Source organism: Anas acuta, chromosome 2 (assembly GCF_963932015.1).
Source record: "Anas acuta chromosome 2, bAnaAcu1.1, whole genome shotgun sequence".
NCBI lineage: Eukaryota > Metazoa > Chordata > Aves > Anseriformes > Anatidae > Anas > Anas acuta.
In genome coordinates this window covers 16,787,546-16,806,129 of record NC_088980.1, presented here as the reverse complement: position 1 = coordinate 16,806,129, position 18,584 = coordinate 16,787,546, and the positions used below count along the sequence as shown (strand labels likewise).

Here is an 18,584-nt window from a genome sequence, read left to right as displayed (position 1 = left end):
GCACTCACCAAGTTCAAAGTTTAAAAAAAAAAAAAAAAGCAACATACATTCCTCAAGATCAGTGTGACATCCATTCCAAGGGCATCAAATACACTGACAGACTCTGGGTTCTCTGTAAAACCCAGCAGTTCACTGATCGCTCTTCCTAAAAGAGCTGCCAGGATCAGAAATAAAGGAACGTGTCTGGTGTTGGGCTGGCAGTACACTTACCCAAGGAGCTGGAAGCTCGGACGGACGGACTCTCTCACATCTGGGGGATTTGAAGCGTCACCTTGCTCAAGTGGCTGCTGGTTGGATCCTGTGCTATTCTGGAGAGTTCACTCTGCAGCCTCCTGTTGGAAACAGCCACTGAGTGGCTGAACGTGCCAGTTTGGCCAGAAAGAAGTAAAGAGCCAGAAAGGAAGAAAAAGGCAGGTTGTCCTCCTTGTGGTCAACCTCAGTTGATTACCAAGTTTCCATGGAAGAGGAAATGCAGGCTGTAACTCAGTACGAGCACAGTTAAAGCTGAAACAGAAATTAAGAGGTCAGCCTCCATTTCTGTCAGACACCCTTAACCTTCTGGCTTTGCAAGCACTCCACATCCACCTTTGCTCTTTACTTACCACCCCAAAAATTAGCACTCATCCCTTTTCCTGGTAATGTGGTTAGCAAAAGCTGCGTGTGTGGAGGAACCTGAATAGGGAGCATCCCCACAGACCTACGGATTGAGTGACTGCTTGTACCTGGGGCTTCCGCCAGTGGTTTGTGTAACCACCTCCACACAGAGAATTCCTTTCTGCATACCACCCAAAAGCAGTTTCTCTGGTAACCACCAAACACCATCGTAAATAATAAACTCTGTTTACTTGTCAGAAGTCAATACTTGAATGGTTTGAAAAGCCTGTTGATCACTAGAGCTTTACGTGGTGAGTACACACTGCAGTGTGGTTATAAAAGCTGGGAGTCATCACCTCTCCTCCAGCTAAGTACTGTTATTGGGAAGCCAGGTGGAAGAGCCACTGCCTTCATTCGGGAAATGAGCCCAGAGCTCTGCCTGCATTTCACAGGAGCTCTGAATCAAGCACAGATATGAGTTTCATAAACCATGTCTCCTCACAAACCAAATAAGCTGCAAGACACCCTGAGCAGCACTTCAGACCCAGCACTACTGTTTGCTGACCTGAACTTTGTCATTAAAGCCCCTAGCTTGCAACAGTCAAGTAACTTATGGAATCTAATCCTGAAGGCCATGCAAAATCAACATACAAAAGTAAGTTAGGAACACATATGATGCTTCAGATTTATAACCGGTCTTACTTCAGGTAGTGTCTTTCACAAGCCAGCCCCACAGAGCTGCTGTGATCTCCAGATTATCATTTCTCTTCTAGAAGTGTCTTAATTCACATCTTCTGAACAAACTGAAGCTGTTTAAGAAAATTTGTCAAGATTTGTAAGTATACCAGACAATCGATAAAAATACAGACCTACACACCTGAAAAAGGTTTATGACTTCAATAAGAAGATACACTGCATTCCTTTGGGTTAGTACAGAACATAACGGCAGGAGCCATCCTTATGCACCATTCTGCAGGTTCACTTCACAATGACTGCCTCACTTGGGAGTTATTCTACGATGAACAAGCCCTGGAGATAGGCTATTATTGCTCTCCATTTGCGAATCTGAGTTTAAACAGAAAATTTACAGTTTGGGACTACAGAAAGAGATTTAACAACAGCTTAACTTCTTATCTGAAATTCAAGAGGCGCAATGGAAGTAAATATTAGCTAACAGTTATATTCCCCCTTGATTTTTGTAACTTTAAAAAAACACATCTCAAGTTGCAATTGCAGTTGAGCTACGCTTTGTGGTAATAAAGGTTGTGAGGTAGATATCTTTAAAGACTTCCAATGCTTCCCCCAAAGGTTTTAACATCCTGAATAAAGTAATAAGAGACATTAGTTATAGTATAGGATTACTTGGAAAGAAACCAGTAATTACTGAATTACTGTCTGAGATGGATAACACAAGAAATTAACATTACTGCTCTTTGTAAACTTTCCCCGGTAAAAGCTGTTTTTAAAGTAGACAATTTCAAGCTCCCTTTCAGTTAATGAAGTGAACCCATTTACACGTGCAACTTTAAAAAAACAAGTCCTTGCTATTTAGTTAGTGCTTTTCAGAGACATCCTATTGCAATGTAATTACTACCATGACCAGACCAAGGGGAAAGAGAATGCCAAGATACATCCAGTCAAATCACCTTCAGCTACTAAAAGAAAAACATTTTTGCTTTTATGCTTCAGTTCAGTATAAACAAGGGTGCCATGAATAGGGTGGTACTACAACAGTAACAGTACTCCTGAGGTTATCTCATTTTACCACCTCAGCGCTACTCAGGGGAAGCCAGTGGAAATGCTACGCAGTTGTTGATTAGCTCCCTCACGCTAATCCCTGCTGCAGAAGATGGAGCATAGCAATCAGAAGGATATAAAATTTGCTTATAATTATTGGTGAAGAGCCGTTACCGAAACCATTCACATCTGCATACCCTTTATACTCGCACCTGAGAGACACATGGTTATCAAGTAGGGAAATTGCAATTGCACTTGTTTCAATTCAGTGAATTGTTACAGAATGAAGATTTGACTTACAAAACAGGTTAAAGTTGACGCTATACGTGAACAAGCAGGACAAAATTCATGTGCTTACACAGAGAGACTTTGTGACTTCTAGATACAGGAAACAGGACTGAGATCTCTGCCAGTTTGGAGTCCTCATCCCAAGGCTCTGAACTACGTGCCTCATCCATAAGAATGGATAACAGCTGCCCATCTACCTCCAATCTCTTTTTTTCTTAAAAGTTCCATTTTTATTTATTTCTCTAAATTCCACGTTGTTCACTCTTCTTTACAATCTCTTTTTTAGTTAGCCCCAGTATACATGGTGTATATATAGCTGCTTGTAGTGCTGTGCCTTGCAAGCAGAGAGCACGTACTTGTACCTAAACCTTTCACCAGCGTGACTCCTTTCTATACAAGGTTTTCGAGTATAGCTTCAGAAAATGCACGAACCATGTGGATTCTTACAGTTTAACCTTCCATACCCTGCACTATGCATGTTTTCTTACCTTAACTGAATTCCAGGTAGGAGATGACTGTAAACACTGTCTGTCTTTGTGCATGCAACAGAAAGAAACCTCCGAACCCCTTAAAAGGAGGGAGCTAAGTAGCTGGTTCCTAAGTATTTGGCCCCTAAGTATTCAGAAAGTGAAAAGAAGTATTATCTGATTTACTTGCATCCATTAGTTTTACAATGGCTTTCTCCTAGCTGGGGAAGTAGGGAAAAGAAAAAAAGGGCAGGGGAAGGCAGGTGGGGGTAAGAGATCTGTCCAGATTTAAAGTAATATTCAGGCATTCAGCAGCAACCACCTGAAGCTCAAAAATAAGATGTTTTTTTCCTGTATTTCAGAACAGCCTTGAAACATCACCACATGAAAAACTGACAGCCTCAAATCTGCCTCAACTATGTATTTGCAATAACTTTGCAGTGATTTAAGTGACTATATAGATTTTGTTAATAACAAAACAGCAACTTTATTTCATCTATTTAATCTACATTTTTTCTAATGCATTTAAAAACCATGGGAATTGTATAGGAAGGCTGAAGGGAAAGTCCCTCTCTATTTGCACTGCTGAGGTAGAGTTCTGCGGCTAGCCATGTCTCACCTAGCAGAATTTTAGTACTTTGGAATCCAAACACTTGACAGTTTCACGTTACATTACTTTTCAGTTCTGGGGTATGCTTTAAGTCTCCCACCTCCTTCTTCAGGACATTAAGCAAAGTTCTAGAACTATCCAAAATCTTCATGTAAGCAGTTTCAGCTTCGTTAAGAATTTTGCTAAGATCATTCCGCAAAGCTATCTTCTGGTCCAGGTTTTCAGACACATGCTCCAATTGTTCATTCAGGGCTTGAATTTCATGCTGGAGCTTACTTTTTTCCTCTTCTGCTTGCTGGATTTGTTTGTTCAGCTCCTCTTTTTGCATACACAAGTCTTCAATGTATTTTACCAGCTCATTATTGTAACCTTGAAGAATAGCTCCCGGCTGAGTCATCCTCCACTCCTATGCCCGAGCTCTGCCACGGCTTCCTGAGGTCCCCTTCTTGGCAACAGCCTTCTGCACCCTAACAAAGGGAAACAAGGAGAAAATAGAAAGTTCTGTAACAGTTAGCGTGTATAATGTGATGATAACGCTGAGACAAGGTGAGGATACGCTGTTCAATGTTTATACACTGTTTTTGAGGAGGGCCATGCTGTGTCCCTTGATGGAATGGGGGCAAGACAGAAGGCAGAGAGGGCTGAGCAGGGGGGCTCAACAAGCACAACCAACAGCACCCACCAGGTTTTAAGCAAAATAAGGGGAATAAGGCATCTCCCCTCACCCCCAGAGCCCAAATTTACCACAACTCACCCAATCTGACCCCCCCCAGCCCCACCACCCCCCTCCCGAGCCTCCAGCGCCCCTCTCCCCATCCCCCTGAGGGGGGATGCTGAAGCAGCGCAGCCCCCCAGGGACATCTTACAACCACCTCCTCCCCGCCGGCCGCCTCCTGGCCGCGGCCGCGCCGCGCACAAAATGGCTCCTGCCTATACATCAAGTCCCCGGGCGGAAGGGGAGGCGAGCCGGGACCTTCCCTTTCCTACCTCGCAGCCGGAGCCGGTCCTTTACGGGCGCCCCATCGCTGCCCCCCGCCGCCTCTTGCGGTCCCCTCAGCGCCGGGCTCGCCCCCTCAGCGCCGCCAACGGCCGCGCCGAGCGGGGTGGCGGAAAGAGCCGAGCGCTTCCGAAGGGTGAGGGGGGGGGTGGAAAATAACCCGAGCCCTCGCTCCGGAAACGGCCGATGTTTTCCGAAGACAGGTAGCGCTCGGCAGAGGAGGGCGGGGGGAGGGAGCGGCGGAAAGAGACGATGTTTGCCGAAGGGCGGGGAGCGGGGGGCGTGGGGCTGGGCGAAGGCAGCCGATGTTTGCCGAAGGCAGAGTCGCCCGAGAGCAAAGGGGACAGCGGGGACGGCGCGCGGCGGAAAGAGCCGAAAAGAGCCGACGTTGCCCGAGCGCGGCGGCGCCCGCGTTTCCCGGATGTAGTTGGAGGAGCGGCGGCGGCGGCGGCGGGCGGCGCAGCGGGGGGAGGAGGCGGCCGCGGCGGCTCCCACAGCGGCGGCCTCGGCGCTCCGGGGGCGTCTGAGCGGGCACGGGGCCGAGCTGCCGGCGTCTGGAGGAGGAGGAGATGGGCCCGTGAGCGCTGCTCGCAGCCCAGCCGCCCCCCCCCGCCGTGCTCTGCCTGCCTGCCCCCGGTGAGGCGGAGCGCTGCCTCCCCCTCCTCCTCCTCCCCCCTCGGCGCCCGTGGCCCGGCCGCGGCCGTCGCCTGCTGGTGCCCTCACACTCACGCACACAGGCCGGGCATTGATGGTAATGTATGCGAGGAAACAGCAGAGACTCAGTGATGGGTAAATCCCTTCCTCCTCCTCCTCCTCCTCCTCAGGCCCCCGGCCCCTCCGCCATGTTGTGGGGCCCCCCCCACCCCCCCCCCCCCCTTTGCCCCGGGGCCGCCTCCTCCTAACGCCTCTCTCTTTTCTCTCTCTTTTCTCTCTCCATTTCTCTCTCCAGCTGTCACGACCGCAGGGGGGACTCGCAGCCCTACCAGGTACCTGCAGCGCCGGCCGCTAGGCCCGGGAGGAGGAGCAGGGGAGGGGAAGGAGGGGAAGGGGGGGGGGGGGGGGAGCTACTCCAGCCCAGGCTTCGGCCGCCGCCGCAGGCCGCGCCGCCCCCCGGCAGCCCTGAGGGGGCCCCGGAGCGCTGAGGGGGTGGTGAGGAGCCGGGGGGAGGCTGCCCGAGGAGGGGACGGGGCTGTGGAGCTGCTGCGAGGCCGCCGGGGCCGGGCCGAGGAGGAGAGGCCTAGTGCGGGCCGGGCCGGGCTCGGGCCTAGAGGCGGGGAGGGGCGGGAGAGCGGCTCGGGGTCGGCGGCGGAGGAGCGGAGCCCCCGGGGGGAGGTGAGTGGGGGCCTCCCAAAAACAAAAGGAGGCTTGTTCCACCCCCCCGCCCCCCCTTCTTTAGCCCTTTCTTCGCCCCAAAACTGCGGCTGTGGGTTGAAACCTGAGCAGGGCTCGATTGGAGACCCTGAGTAACTTGAAGGGGGGGGGGTGGAATGAGGGTTAATTTCGACGGTTGCCAGCTGCTGGGCTCCTTCGCCGAACATCAGAGCCTTGAGCTGCTGGCAATAACCTGGATTTCCGTCAGGCAGGTGCTGTATTCCTCAGTCTTGGCTATGGGGAAAAAAAAAAAATCGGTTCTCAGGGTGTGAATGTGGGGAATGCTGCGTGTGGTGATATTGCTCTCCTTAGGGCACATAATGGAAGTGTTTTATTACATTTCTGGGTATTTGTGCCACCATGAAGAGCAATCTGACAGTCCAGGGCAGCTGTCAGTGACAGTTCATGTAAATGTAAACACTTGCCCCTCAGAAGCTCAAGCTGCAAAATCAAGCACGTCAGAGAGAGGCAGAATATGTCATTTTTGGTAAACGTTTTAAAATTAATTTGTCAAGTTACATGTTCCCCAAATTGTCAAGTTACACGCTCCCCAAACTAGATTTTTATTACATCTGTTACCAGGTTGCTAGTACTGAAATCCACCTCACAAAAGTTTAAGGTGAAACTGAGCACCCTCGATTACAGTCTGGAGGACATATTCAAAGTTTACACTGATTCAATGCAACTTTCTGTTTATTCTCTTAATATCAGCAGAACTTGTGCTTTTCCCAGAAGTGTCAGAAGTACTGCAGCCTATGTACTGCTGAAAGCATGCAGTCCATCACTGGAAAGATAAAGAAATTAGGTCCATCCTAACGGCAGTTGTTAACTTTGGATCATGGTGGGAGCAAATGGTTTGAGTTCTAATTACAGAACTTGTTGCTTTAATGTAGGTAATTAAAATTAGAAAGGCTAATGTTGATTAATAAATGGGAAATGAAAAATTAATTACCTTTAAAAGTATTTTGGAAAGAGGTCTAAAACTTAGATCTGATGTTAATTTTTTTCTGTGACTTTCTGTCTAATGTCAATGCCTGCTCTCTTGCGATCTTCTGTTACAGGCTCTTAAGTACTCATCCAAGAGTCACCCCGGTGGTGGTGATCACCGTCATGACAAGATGCGAGACACCACAGATCCTTCACCACCAAATAAAATGTTGCGGCGCTCTGATAGCCCTGAAAACAAATACGGTGACAACACAGGGCACAGTAAAGCAAAAAGTGTGCATACTCACAGAGTTAGAGAGAGGGATGGTGGTGAGTTATCTTTAACCTTTATTTAAGCAATTACTAATCCTCATAAGTATCAAAATTGAGCAGTTACCACTCAGGTGAAGGGAACATTGCACTAAATGGTATACCTTGATGCTTGGAAAACTACAGAGAAACCAAAATGCACGTTTCGTTGGAAGCAGTCATTTTGGCAGTATAATATCTATTGATTTTCTTATTTTTACAGGTGTAGGAGTTTCTGTTTGGATCATAAAGCTTATATAAACTTTCCTTTTTTAAATTAGTATGTCTGACTTATTTTAGACATGCAGCAACATTCAATAACGTGAAATGGTATTCTAGATTACTTTTCACTAGTGTTGCTGTCTTAGAGACTATAACATTGCTGTTTTAACATAATTTTGTGTATTGTAACGCTCTACTATGGCGTTTATCCTCTGAAACACATAACTACATAAAAAGGAAGAAAAGCTTCATATTTAGATGCTGTGTAGAATTCTTAACAATCTTAGAATGATAATCAAAGATAGTACTTAGAATCCCTCTTGGCAGAAGCTTAGAGTCAGCTCACCTGTGTTTTTACAGGACACGATAGATAGTAATAACATGCCCAGATATTTCTTAACTGATACTATTTTCTATCCCTACCACCTAGAAACAGGAAAGAATAGGATTTTCCTTTTAATAAAAGATGTAACAGCTATAGTTTAGCAAATTGTGTTTACTGACTGAATTTGGAAGCCTGTTCCCAGTTTTGTAAGTATTCTAACTTGATATGAAGAACAAATATAAAGTATTCCAGTAGAGAACTTGGAACAAAGAAGCATTGATTCAAAGTTCCATATAAAGTTAACAATCTGTGATGTACGGATATATTTATGCTGCAGGATTGTTCCTTCTTGTAATAGTTTAAGTAAAATGTCTGGAAGTCCCGTTTAGAATATACTAGTTCACTACCACAAGGATATTTATGATACCCAAGTGTTCTTATAGTTCCTAATTTTTCTCCTTTTTTGGATTAATACAGAGGCTCTGTAGACCACTGATAATGTGATACGGTTCTGTAGAAGAATTACAAAAACATACATCTTGTGTTAGTATGCTGGTTTTCATTATATTTGATCATACTTGAAGGCGTAGGAATCTCACAATCAAATGCATGTGTAAAACTGGTAGGCTGCTGTTCTGTGCTACTTTCCAAGACACAAATCGGCCTTCTCTTTCCTGTTCACCTGTCTGAAGATATTCGTCCTACATACTCTTGTAATTCTGCTGAGTTTTGCTACAATCAGTAATTTTTTTGTTTCAGTGCAGCTACGTTTGGTGGAGTTACGCATATATGAAAACATCTGGAGGCTCTATATGGGGAGCACATTTGCTTATTTGAGTACTGAAACTGTTCTTAAGGATAGGAAAGATATTCTGAAGTTCTCACTGAGTCTGGCTGGATTGAGTAGCTGGTAAATGACCTGACGTGCAGGTGTTCACAGTAATGATGGAGGAAAATGAAATATTTGTAGTTCTGTAAGTGTAAGGAACACTTAGAAACTTACTGCCCCTTCTCCTTACTAAGGCTGCAAACACAATTAAAAAAAATCCTTTATTCTGATCTGAAAGTGCTTCTGTCTACATCGTATGTTAGTAGACTAGGAGAAGGAAGTAGTCTTAAACAGTTTGAGGGAAGTTAGTAATTTTGAAACATAAGCATCTGTAATGGAATGGCTAAGTGATTTGTGTGTGTGTGTGCTGTTAATAAGGTTAGTTTGGTGCCAGTTTAAGGGTTTCAGAACATAATCAAAACAACCAAAGTTGTGTTAAGCACTACGCGTTGTATATAGTAAAACAAAGTTGAGCAGGTATGAGCAGGAGGATGTTAACTTTGTCTTCCAGAGTAACTACATACAGGTTTGCACTTGTTGGATCTTTTTTTCTGTCCCACTATGACTTACTGAATCTTTCTGTCATTATGAATTGAAGGTAGGTGTTAGAATGTAGGTAAATGTGGACGTTTGCACGTTGCTAATATCCAAAAGACATCATCTAATAATTTACCATGCCCTCTGTCTGCTGAAGTGCACTGAGGTACTGTTTGTTGTAATATTAACACAGTTTTGCAGGTGCAGACATACAAGGGAGAAAAAGGAAAAGTCTGTCTTTGTTTAAATGAGCTGGTAAAAAAAAAATTGAAAAAAGCTAAAAATTTTCTTCAAAGTCCTAATATGACTTTTTTACTTCATGAGTGTAAAATAGGCTTGGTTGTGTTTTTTTTTGTAGTTGCCCTGCGTTATTTTAAAATGAGAGGTGCTTGATTTGTAACTACTACAAAGGTATTACTGCCTTCCTATCATTCAGCTGAACTTATCAAAACAAATGACATTGAAAAATCTCCAGTATTTATTTCCCCAAACTGCATTAAAGCCCCAAACAAACCATCTGTTTTTCTCTCATCCCTTAGAAAATAAAACAAAAATGTGGAGTGTTATTGCTGAACAGAAAGCTGAATTAACCGAACCTGCTCCCTTTCAAGTTAGTCTTTGAGAAGTCATTCCTGTATACCCTTACTAAGTTTTGCTGTCAAGTGATAAAAAAGATACACCAGGACAGCATGCTGATTGGTATTTCAGACTCATTTAGTCATGACTGGTTCACTTTTTTGTGGTAAATACAGAACTGGCTAAGTGTAATTTAAAGATTTGAGTGGACGCATATAAAATGTAAGAGCTATAATTAAATTGATTTCAAATGAATACCTCAGAAATGGTAGAACCTCCCACTGCAAACAGCTTTGGTACCTGTGTAAAGGTATTTGTCATCATCCCTTATTTCTGTAGTATTTGTAGCAGAATCTTTTGTGTTTGTAGAACTGTATCCATGGTGAGAAATTTAACTGCTTACAATTAAGGCTTTAAAACTTGGGTTGGGGTAGGCCCTCCATACTGATACAGTGCAAACAAAGCATTTTTCAGAGTTGCTTACAGCATGGTTTCTGTGGAAAGAGACTACGTACAGAGACAGGAGGTTCTCTGGAGAGGGACTTCGAAGTGTACCTTGTACTAATCCTAAAACTTGCAAGTTTTTGTCACATCCCTGCTTTCCAAAGAGAACTGGTAAGTCTAGCATGTAAAAGTGCTGGATTAACTTTGGTTTTGCCTTCAGGTCCCTGTGCATGGGGATATTGTCCCTGTGTGCAGGGGTTTGAAACATAATGAACAGCTCCCCCCTTCTCTGTATCTCTTATTTCTAGGTCAGCTGCTATAGGCAAGTGTGGAGTTTGAAGAGATTAGGAGTCCTGTGAGACCAACTCAAGTGTGAAGTTCCTTAACAGTAACAAATAGGGAATTACAGCTGGCATTGTTTACAGGGAATAGAAGTATGAAGGGCCTTGCAGAAGGGGAAGAGTGTTTCCATTAAAAAGAAAAGGGAAATACAAAGATTTTAGCATTCCCGTGCCCAAGGATGGTGGATGATCCTTGTAGGCCTTTTCAAAGCTATAAAGGAAGTGATAATATCAGTATAAAAGTACAGGAAAGAAAGCAAAGAGGTCAGATGTGTAGGGTAGCTTTGGGAATGCTGTGAGGGGGAAGGGTGTGTGTATGTGTGTGTGTATACACGTTATTTAGGAGTAAGAATTGCAAGATGTGGCCTTCACGTTGTTTTGTTTTGTTTTCCTTCTGAAGTTTCTTCCTACTGAAATATATGTGCCAGAAAGACCAACTAATGATAGAAAAGATACTTAGCAAAACTTCTTGAGGGGGAAAAAAAAAAAAAAGAGTTCAATTTAACTACATGTACACAGTTGTTTATTATAGTGAAGAAAACGCTGAGTATTTCACTACGTTTATATTTGAGACGTTGGAAATGTATGTTTACTTCATGTTATGATCATAATAAATTGTTTAACATCAATGGAGAACATTAGTATGCACAGCATGATTTTTTTTAGCTGGATTGTATGCTGTGTATGCTATTTTCATAAAATTTGATTGTAACTTGTGATACTGAAGTTCCAAAATATCACTGAACTTTAGTGAATATTTCTTTTGCATGCTTTTTTTAATTGTCAAGAGCACTCTCAGTAACAACTCCCTCTGCTCTGTGATACAGTTCTAACATTCAAAATGCTACTGCTAGCAGGGCCTGAATGGAATATTTTATGAGTCCCTAGTTTTATGGAATTGCTGCTGGGAGCTTCTGTCATGAATTGTTTTCGTGCTTTGTTTCCAGTGGTTCCTGAAGGAGTTCAGAATGCTCATTGCAAAAGGAACACGGAACAGCTGGAAGCAGGAAGCTAGCTTTTCTTTCCTGTGTAAGCAATGCTCACAGGAGAGGAGGACAAGAAGCTGGCATTTGAAAAATAAACTATAAATAATAAATAAATCAATAAATTAGCACGATCGTTGACCACCAGTCAGAAACGAACAGGGCATTAGGGCAGGTGCAAGAGTCAAGTGCTACCTGTGCAGCACTTGCTGCAGAGAGGAAATTACAGGACTGCTGGAAAGAGGGAAGTCTGAGAATAGTGAATCATAGTGAAGGGTTGAGTCACTGTTAGCTGCTGTTGAAGTTATTATTCATTACTATGAAAACAGTTCTCTCACAGTAACCGTGAGATAGCTGGGATGAGAGAAGTCTGTGATCCAAATGAGCATGGATCATCCCTGAAACATGCTTTGAAAGCTGCATCCCACCCCAACATAAAAGTGTTTTTTAAAATAAATAACAAAATAAAAAGAAACTCTGCTACTTACTGCTAGTAGTTTGGATGGCTCTGATGGAAGTGGGATTTTTTTCCCCGTTTTTATTATTATTGTTATTTATTATTATTATTATTATTATTATTATTATTATTATTATTATTTAAAAAATTTGTTTCCAGAACCTGTTAGTACTTCAGCTTTTCTCTGAATTATAGACAAATGCGCACACACAAAAGACAGAAAAAGTCGATTCCTGTGGCTTCCTAGTTTTGGATAAAAGCTTGCTTTTTTTCACTAATATTAGTACCTTCAATTGGTTGCAATTAATTTTAAGAGTTTGTTTCAAAACTTGGAAATTGTAGATAGAAGATAACTTCACTCCATATGTTTGGCAACATTTCTGATTTTTTTCTGTATTTTTGGCTGGATTTGCTGGATTTTGTTTTCTTTTTTTCTTCTTCTGTGAGAATCTCTAATAGAAAAATGGAAAGTGTGATAATGGAGTCACAGTGAGTGATATAACTTCTGTATGCACTTCCTTTAGTTTTGAAGTGCAAAATGTCAATGACAAATTGCTTTTAGTTTTTAATATGTATCATTGATACATAAGAAGTGTTCCTTTGTGTTGAGTTTACTTACGGTCCTGCTTTCTGAAGGTATGCTCCTAGCCTTAGCCTGTATATTCCACTTCTGCAAACTGTTGCCTGGGCTTTTTGAACTTGTACTTTTGGCTTGCTTTTCTGAAAATGAGAAGCAGCAACGAAAACTGGTAGATTCTGATGAGTTGCCTGCTGCCAGGCAGTAGTAAAGATAGCAATTTGTAAATTATGTTTGTTTTTTCTTTAATTTTTTTTTCTGGAATCACTCTGTACTGTGCAATGGCCCCTGCTTAAAGTTAGTTCCTGAACTGCTGGTTGTGACAGTGCTGTTTTCTGTGAGAGGAAATAATGTTTATTCACAATTTACGTTTGTTTTTCATGCTCTTTTAGTTAATCCATACAACTATCAGTAAGCCAAGTATCATTAAATTATGCAGAACTTGCAGGGAAAGGCCTGTCTGGTTTGGCTGAGAGAAGAGGTGCTTTCATTGCAGTGTCGTTTGCCCTCTGCAAGGTGTCTTCTAGTTCAACATGCTGTAATAACTTTCTGGTGGAAAACAGTAGTGTAATGGCACCAAACTTGCAGCATGAATTACATTTAAGCTTCATATAGGCACTTTCTAGGAATATCTTTACTCTGGGTGTACAGAGAAATCGTTCTTTACGTAAGTTCTTCAGTAAGGCAAAAAAAAAAAAAGTGTTCTGTCATTGAAAAACAGTTCTTGACAGTGATGCTTTTAGGCCCTTGCATTGCCAATACATGGTTGTAATGCAAAAATGAACTTCTGGACTTTAACATCTGAAGAGAGAAGCGTTTATACATGTTGAGCAAGATTGATCTCCTGTTAGTGTTTTCTCTTGAATTCTGAAGGGTCCCAGAACATTTTTGTATTTAACGGCAGGTGTTTCTGCTGTAACTTCAGCACTCGATGGTTCTGTTTCTGTTCTTCAAGGACTTTAAAAGATTTCTTATCTTTTCACAATAAAACTATCCTAGAAAACGTTCTTAAGTTCACTACCTCACTAGCAGTTCCTTTATCCCAATATTATAATAGACAGCGTTCATAAAAGAGCACTGTTTATCTACTACCAGGTTTATTCTCCTTATTTGTTTTGCACAGGTTTCATTTTTTTTCTTTTAGTGAAGTAGTGTTTTTTATCCCTTGGAAAGACTAGCCTAATGATGCAGGGGTTTTTGGAATAAACCTGTATTCCTTTGGTGCTACTAAAAATACTAACCAATAATAATTGTGGCTTAACAGATTTTTGCTGAACGTTGTATTTCTGTCTGCAGTTTTATGCACATGGAAGAATATTAGAATTTTACCACACGCCAGTTACCAATTGATTGAAATTTTTGTCCCAAGTGTTGCTTTGTGGAACAGTACTTCAAAATTCATTCAAAATTCATTCATCTGCAGTGACTGACAAATCTATGGTAATATATAAGGGACAAAATTTTGTCAATTCCTGAGGTGTGAGCTTGTAAAAACAAATAGTTGATCCTGTAAATTTTAACAGTGTTTTAAATTATTCCAAAGACATCTCTTGACCCTGACATTCACTTCAAATATTTTCCTGCTGCAGATAGTTTTTCTCAGGCCTTCAATGAAAACAAAAATAAAACCCTTGAATGTTGATTTTCAGTTCAGCTCTTCAGAAAATTTGGTTATCAGCAAAACAGCCTGGAGTTGTCCCGCATAGCTCGGAGAAATATGAGTGTCTCGTGAGAAATTCTGTTGAGGGAGGAGAATCTCCTGCAAATCAGAGTTTGGTGGATGAATACTGGCAGACTCCCATCATCTTGCCACAGGTTAATAGGTCTGAAAGAAGGAGATGCTTGTGTATCCATCCTTTTTCTCTTTGGACAGCACTTGATTCTTCTCAGTGCTTTCAAGCTTGTGAGGTTAAGATGCATGTTTTAAGACAAATTATACTTGGTTCTGACTAGAAACTGATGAAAAGGAGACTCTTGGAGCACTACTCAAAAATAACATCCAGTTGGACATTCTGACTTCCAAGTTATTGGAAAGGGAGATGCATTTTTGAGTGGATGACTGACAAGAGACCTCATTATTCACTTTCTCTTTATGAGAAATCTGCTAAACGTTTGTGGCCTTGACTTCTGACTCTGTGCATGCAGCAGCATTAACGGTGTGTTTGAAGGGAATGGAAAACAAGATACCTAAATGCCTTTCTTGATTAGACCCCATGCTACTTTGGAATAATTTGTTTCTTGCTGTGCCTGTTACAACGAGAAGTGTTGAAAGGGAGTAGTATGTCAAAGTTTGATGCTGTAATTTTTCTGTTTTGCTTTTAAGACACACCTAATTTTGTTTCTACAACAGTGATACGATAAAATAATTTCCTGCTTTTGTCATCGCTCAAAAAAGGCATGTAATGCAGTATTGATCCAAGTAGCAAAGGCTAGGTGCTCAAAAATGAACTAGATTCTTCTGTGAGGAAGAAATCTTAGGATTCTTCACAATTTGTCAATAATTTGTCACTGAATGACAAATAATAAAAACTGTTTTAATTGTACAGAGCTGGCAAAGCTACGTAAAAGTGCAAATGCTAACTTATCTGCAGGTAAAAAGTGGTCTGCTGTGTGAAATGTTACAGGAAGGAGTGGAAGTATTAAGAGAAGGAAGATGACTGCAGATAGCGATGACTTTTAAAACAGATGTGAAACTCCTGACGCAATTAAGAGCATAAATACTGAGTGCAGTGTTAGCCAGAAAGGCTTTATAATCAGAGGATATCAAGTAGGACCTGAGAGAGGTTACCTCTTAAAGCTAATGTGACAGCTATTGGAATACAGTCTCTGCTTTGATTTTCACAGTTTAGGAAGGATGCAAACACGGAGACTTTCAGAGAAGAGGCAAAAAAAAAAAGGCTGTAACTGATATTTGGGCCTTAGAAGGAGAGACGTGATAAACTCTTGGCTTAGTTGCAATGGAAGCATTAAGGGTTTAATTCAGTTAATAACTACAATGAAAAGAAATGTCATACTTTAATATTCATTCATATTAAAGAATTGTAATGAGTTCTTCAGCAAACAAAGGTGCAGCAAGATCCAGTTAGCTTAACTGAAGTATTCAGAAAATAGAAATTAAGCACAATTTTTGCTGTTGTCAGTAACAATTGGGGAAGCTTACTGTGACAACTTTTGCAGAGCTAGATGTTTTCAAACAGAATTACTTAAAGACAGTTCTCAGAGGCATCTTCAGTGCAGAAAGTTGAACTAGCTGTTCAGAGATCCACTGGCAGATAAAACAATAATGTGAATATTTGTTATTCAAATGATCTAGATTAGTGGCCTCTTCAAAATGGAACAGATTAAAAATTGTTAGTTAACTTTGTAAGTAATACTCCTGTGATAACTTTTTTTTCCCGAGTGGTTGAACTTAGCTCATGGCACACGAAGGTTATCATAGAATAGAATCACAGTCATACAGGTTGGAAAAGACCTCTTAAGATCATCAAGTCCAAGAGTTACAAACCTGTGAACATAGTTTCTATTGCATTGTAGGATTTTTGGTCATGGAGAGTATGTTCTTCTGAGTGCTGTTTTGAGGTCAAGTGAAACTATGACAGATCTATTGGCAGCATATATGCTTTGATTTGCTTGACTGGTTGTTATATTTGCCAGATTGGCTTTTAGTATGAGTTGGCCGTAACTACAGAGCTTCATCTATTTGGACAGTATCTGAGTATCATGAAATTGCTTTACTGTTTCAGGTTTGCAGAATTTGCATATGCCAAAACAAATGTAAAGTTCTTGAGTTTCTTGTTTTCTTTGCCAGGACTTGTTACAGAAAGGTTGACATGCTTGCCTGGGTGGCTTTTTACAGAATTATTTATAAGGCCCTTCTACTTCCCCTCCCCCCAGCATACATATGCATTATTTCAAAATTAAATTCACTGATTTGAAAGAGAGTAATTGATACGCTCTGTAGGTAAAGATTTCTGTTTGGATTAGAGAAGCGTTGTATTCATTAAACTTGTCAATTGTAGATCATGTTTTTGTGGAATAATGTGAATTTAGGGAATAATTTGACTTAAATAATCTTTCAAGTTGGTTTTAGGTTTATCAAACTGTTGTTTTTTTTTCCTGATGTTTCCAATTTCATTTTCTTGTTTGTTACAGTTAACTTTGGTTTAAGTATACTGAGAATTAAAATGTAGAATCTTTTTTTTTTTCTGAATTGTGATACATATGTTTTCACTCAATAGAAAGGATTAGTGTGTCTTGCAGAATTCCTTGAGGAGGCATGGTATAAGCTGAAAGAACTTGTAACTCATAAGAACTTATGAAATCTTTGCTTTAAATAAAATTTCCTTTTCTTATGTATAAGATGATGAAGTCAAGATACATGATCAATTATCCAAATGAAACTGCTGTCAGTTTTTCTCCTCTCCATGCCAGAGTCTGCTGACTTATCTATTTGGATACTTTCCTTGTAATTCATTGTGACTCTAAAGGAAGCAGGCAAAGTAGTTGGACATAGGAGGGTGACAGCTTGATAGTGACATCTGGCTCCTTGCTATCTATGTTTCTGATTCCCTTCCTCAACTTCAGCTTCGACTGAATGTGAGAAACGGATCTGGGTGTAGAGACTGAGATTGCTACAGGATGAGACGAGAAGCAGGATCAACTAGGTTACTTCTGTTTATATTAAGATCAAATCCGTTTTATTTAAGTATTAAATAAGGCAATATTGAATGGAAATTGCTCACACATCATTTTCTGCAGTAATTTCACTAACGTTTAAAATAATAAAAGTCTGTGGTTAAGATAGTAAAGCTTCTTATTGTAAAAAAAAAAAAAAAAAGAAATTTTAAAGAAATCTTCTGTAAAATTACATTTTCCTCTTTTTTGAAGCTATTTGTGATATTTCTTTAAAAACATGCAAAAAAAAGTGTGTTATACAGCAGTACAAAGTGACAGTATTTTGATCTGAGGCACATGTTTTTTGTGGCTCAGGAAGTTCTTGCAGTACAATCTGTGTAGGTGTTCTTGTGAGTCCAATTCATTTGATAAAGTGAAATTCGTTCTTAACGTTTTCCTAACTTCAGAGAGTTGAGAGAGCTACCTGAAGTGTAAATAAAAATAGCTCGTCTGTGCCTCCTCATGGGCAGTTGACTAAAACCCAAAATGCTGCCATGTTTAGGAGTGGAAGAACAGAGATTCATCTCTCTCCATGTGTGTAGAGTTGAGTTAATAGAAGTTCCTATGTGGTGCATCCTGAACAGGGAATGATGTGGAATCATTTTGATAAATAAGGAGGAAGGAGGTGTGTTTATCTGGGATGTGTTCGTTTGTGCGTTTAAATCCCCAGTATGAGCAATTTGCTTTTATTTTAAAACCAAAAAGTTTGGCCATTACTGGGGTAAAGTAACATCTTTAATTTTCTGTTTTATCATGAAGAGCTGTGCACGCAGAACTGGTGCTGTCATTACCCCGTGCAGTTGTTCTGTCAGAGAAGCTGCCTACCATAGAAAAGCTTGTGAGAAGGGAAGCTGTGAACATGCTGACTAATTTTGGCCTAAGCAAAAGGCAGTGAGATAATAAATACTTGGAAATTTTTGTTTAAAAAAAAAAAATCTTGAAGAAAAAATATAAACCATTTCTGGTCTGTTATTAGTGATGTGAGAGCTTTACATTTTTTCCTGTAACTGTACCGAAGGATTTGAGGTTTCAGTGATTCTGCTTTTGCCACTAGTTATCTTACATCGGCTTATTGCAGGATTCTGAGGATCAGCCTTTTTGTTGAAGGAAAAAAATCATCATTTGAAAAAGAACCATAGTAATAGGTGTGTTAGCATTATATTTTACTGGTTTCAAACTAAGTAAATATGTTAAATTGTCTTTTTTGGAGCTTTACCACAAAAAAAAAAAAAAAAAACTCAACCTAGTTAAACCTTCCAATAAAAAAAAATCTCCCCCACGCACCGCTTTTTCAAACCTGTTACATCTGTTACTAGAAG

General features: G+C 41.0%; 2 protein-coding genes across 6 annotated transcripts in view; one reads left to right on the top strand and one right to left on the bottom strand.

The window, feature by feature from the left end:
* Window positions 1-3,748: 3,748 nt before the first annotated feature.
* LOC137852536 (microtubule nucleation factor SSNA1-like) lies at window positions 3,749-4,093 on the bottom strand. Its single transcript, XM_068674351.1, has one exon. It carries the CDS (start codon window positions 4,091-4,093, stop codon window positions 3,749-3,751), a length of 345 nt encoding a protein of 114 aa, XP_068530452.1.
* Window positions 4,094-4,667: 574 nt separating this feature from the next.
* WAC (WW domain containing adaptor with coiled-coil) overlaps window positions 4,668-18,584 on the top strand; it is a 58,686-nt gene continuing 44,769 nt past the window's right edge. For 3 of the 5 annotated variants that reach the window (XM_068673637.1, XM_068673635.1, XM_068673636.1), the window contains exons 1-3: window positions 4,668-5,482; window positions 5,643-5,679; window positions 7,126-7,321. In XM_068673637.1, coding sequence (XP_068529738.1) covers window positions 5,442-5,482; window positions 5,643-5,679; window positions 7,126-7,321 — 274 coding nt within the window. In that variant the 5' untranslated portion in view covers window positions 4,668-5,441. The remainder of the gene's footprint in view (window positions 5,483-5,642; window positions 5,680-7,125; window positions 7,322-18,584) is intronic. The other 2 variants (XM_068673638.1, XM_068673634.1) reach the window with 2 other exon arrangements.

Bases quoted from the DNA above. Each gene is read 5' to 3' on its own strand.
- LOC137852536 (XM_068674351.1), bottom strand. From the start codon at position 4,093: ATGACTCAGCCGGGAGCTATTCTTCAAGGTTACAATAATGAGCTGGTA.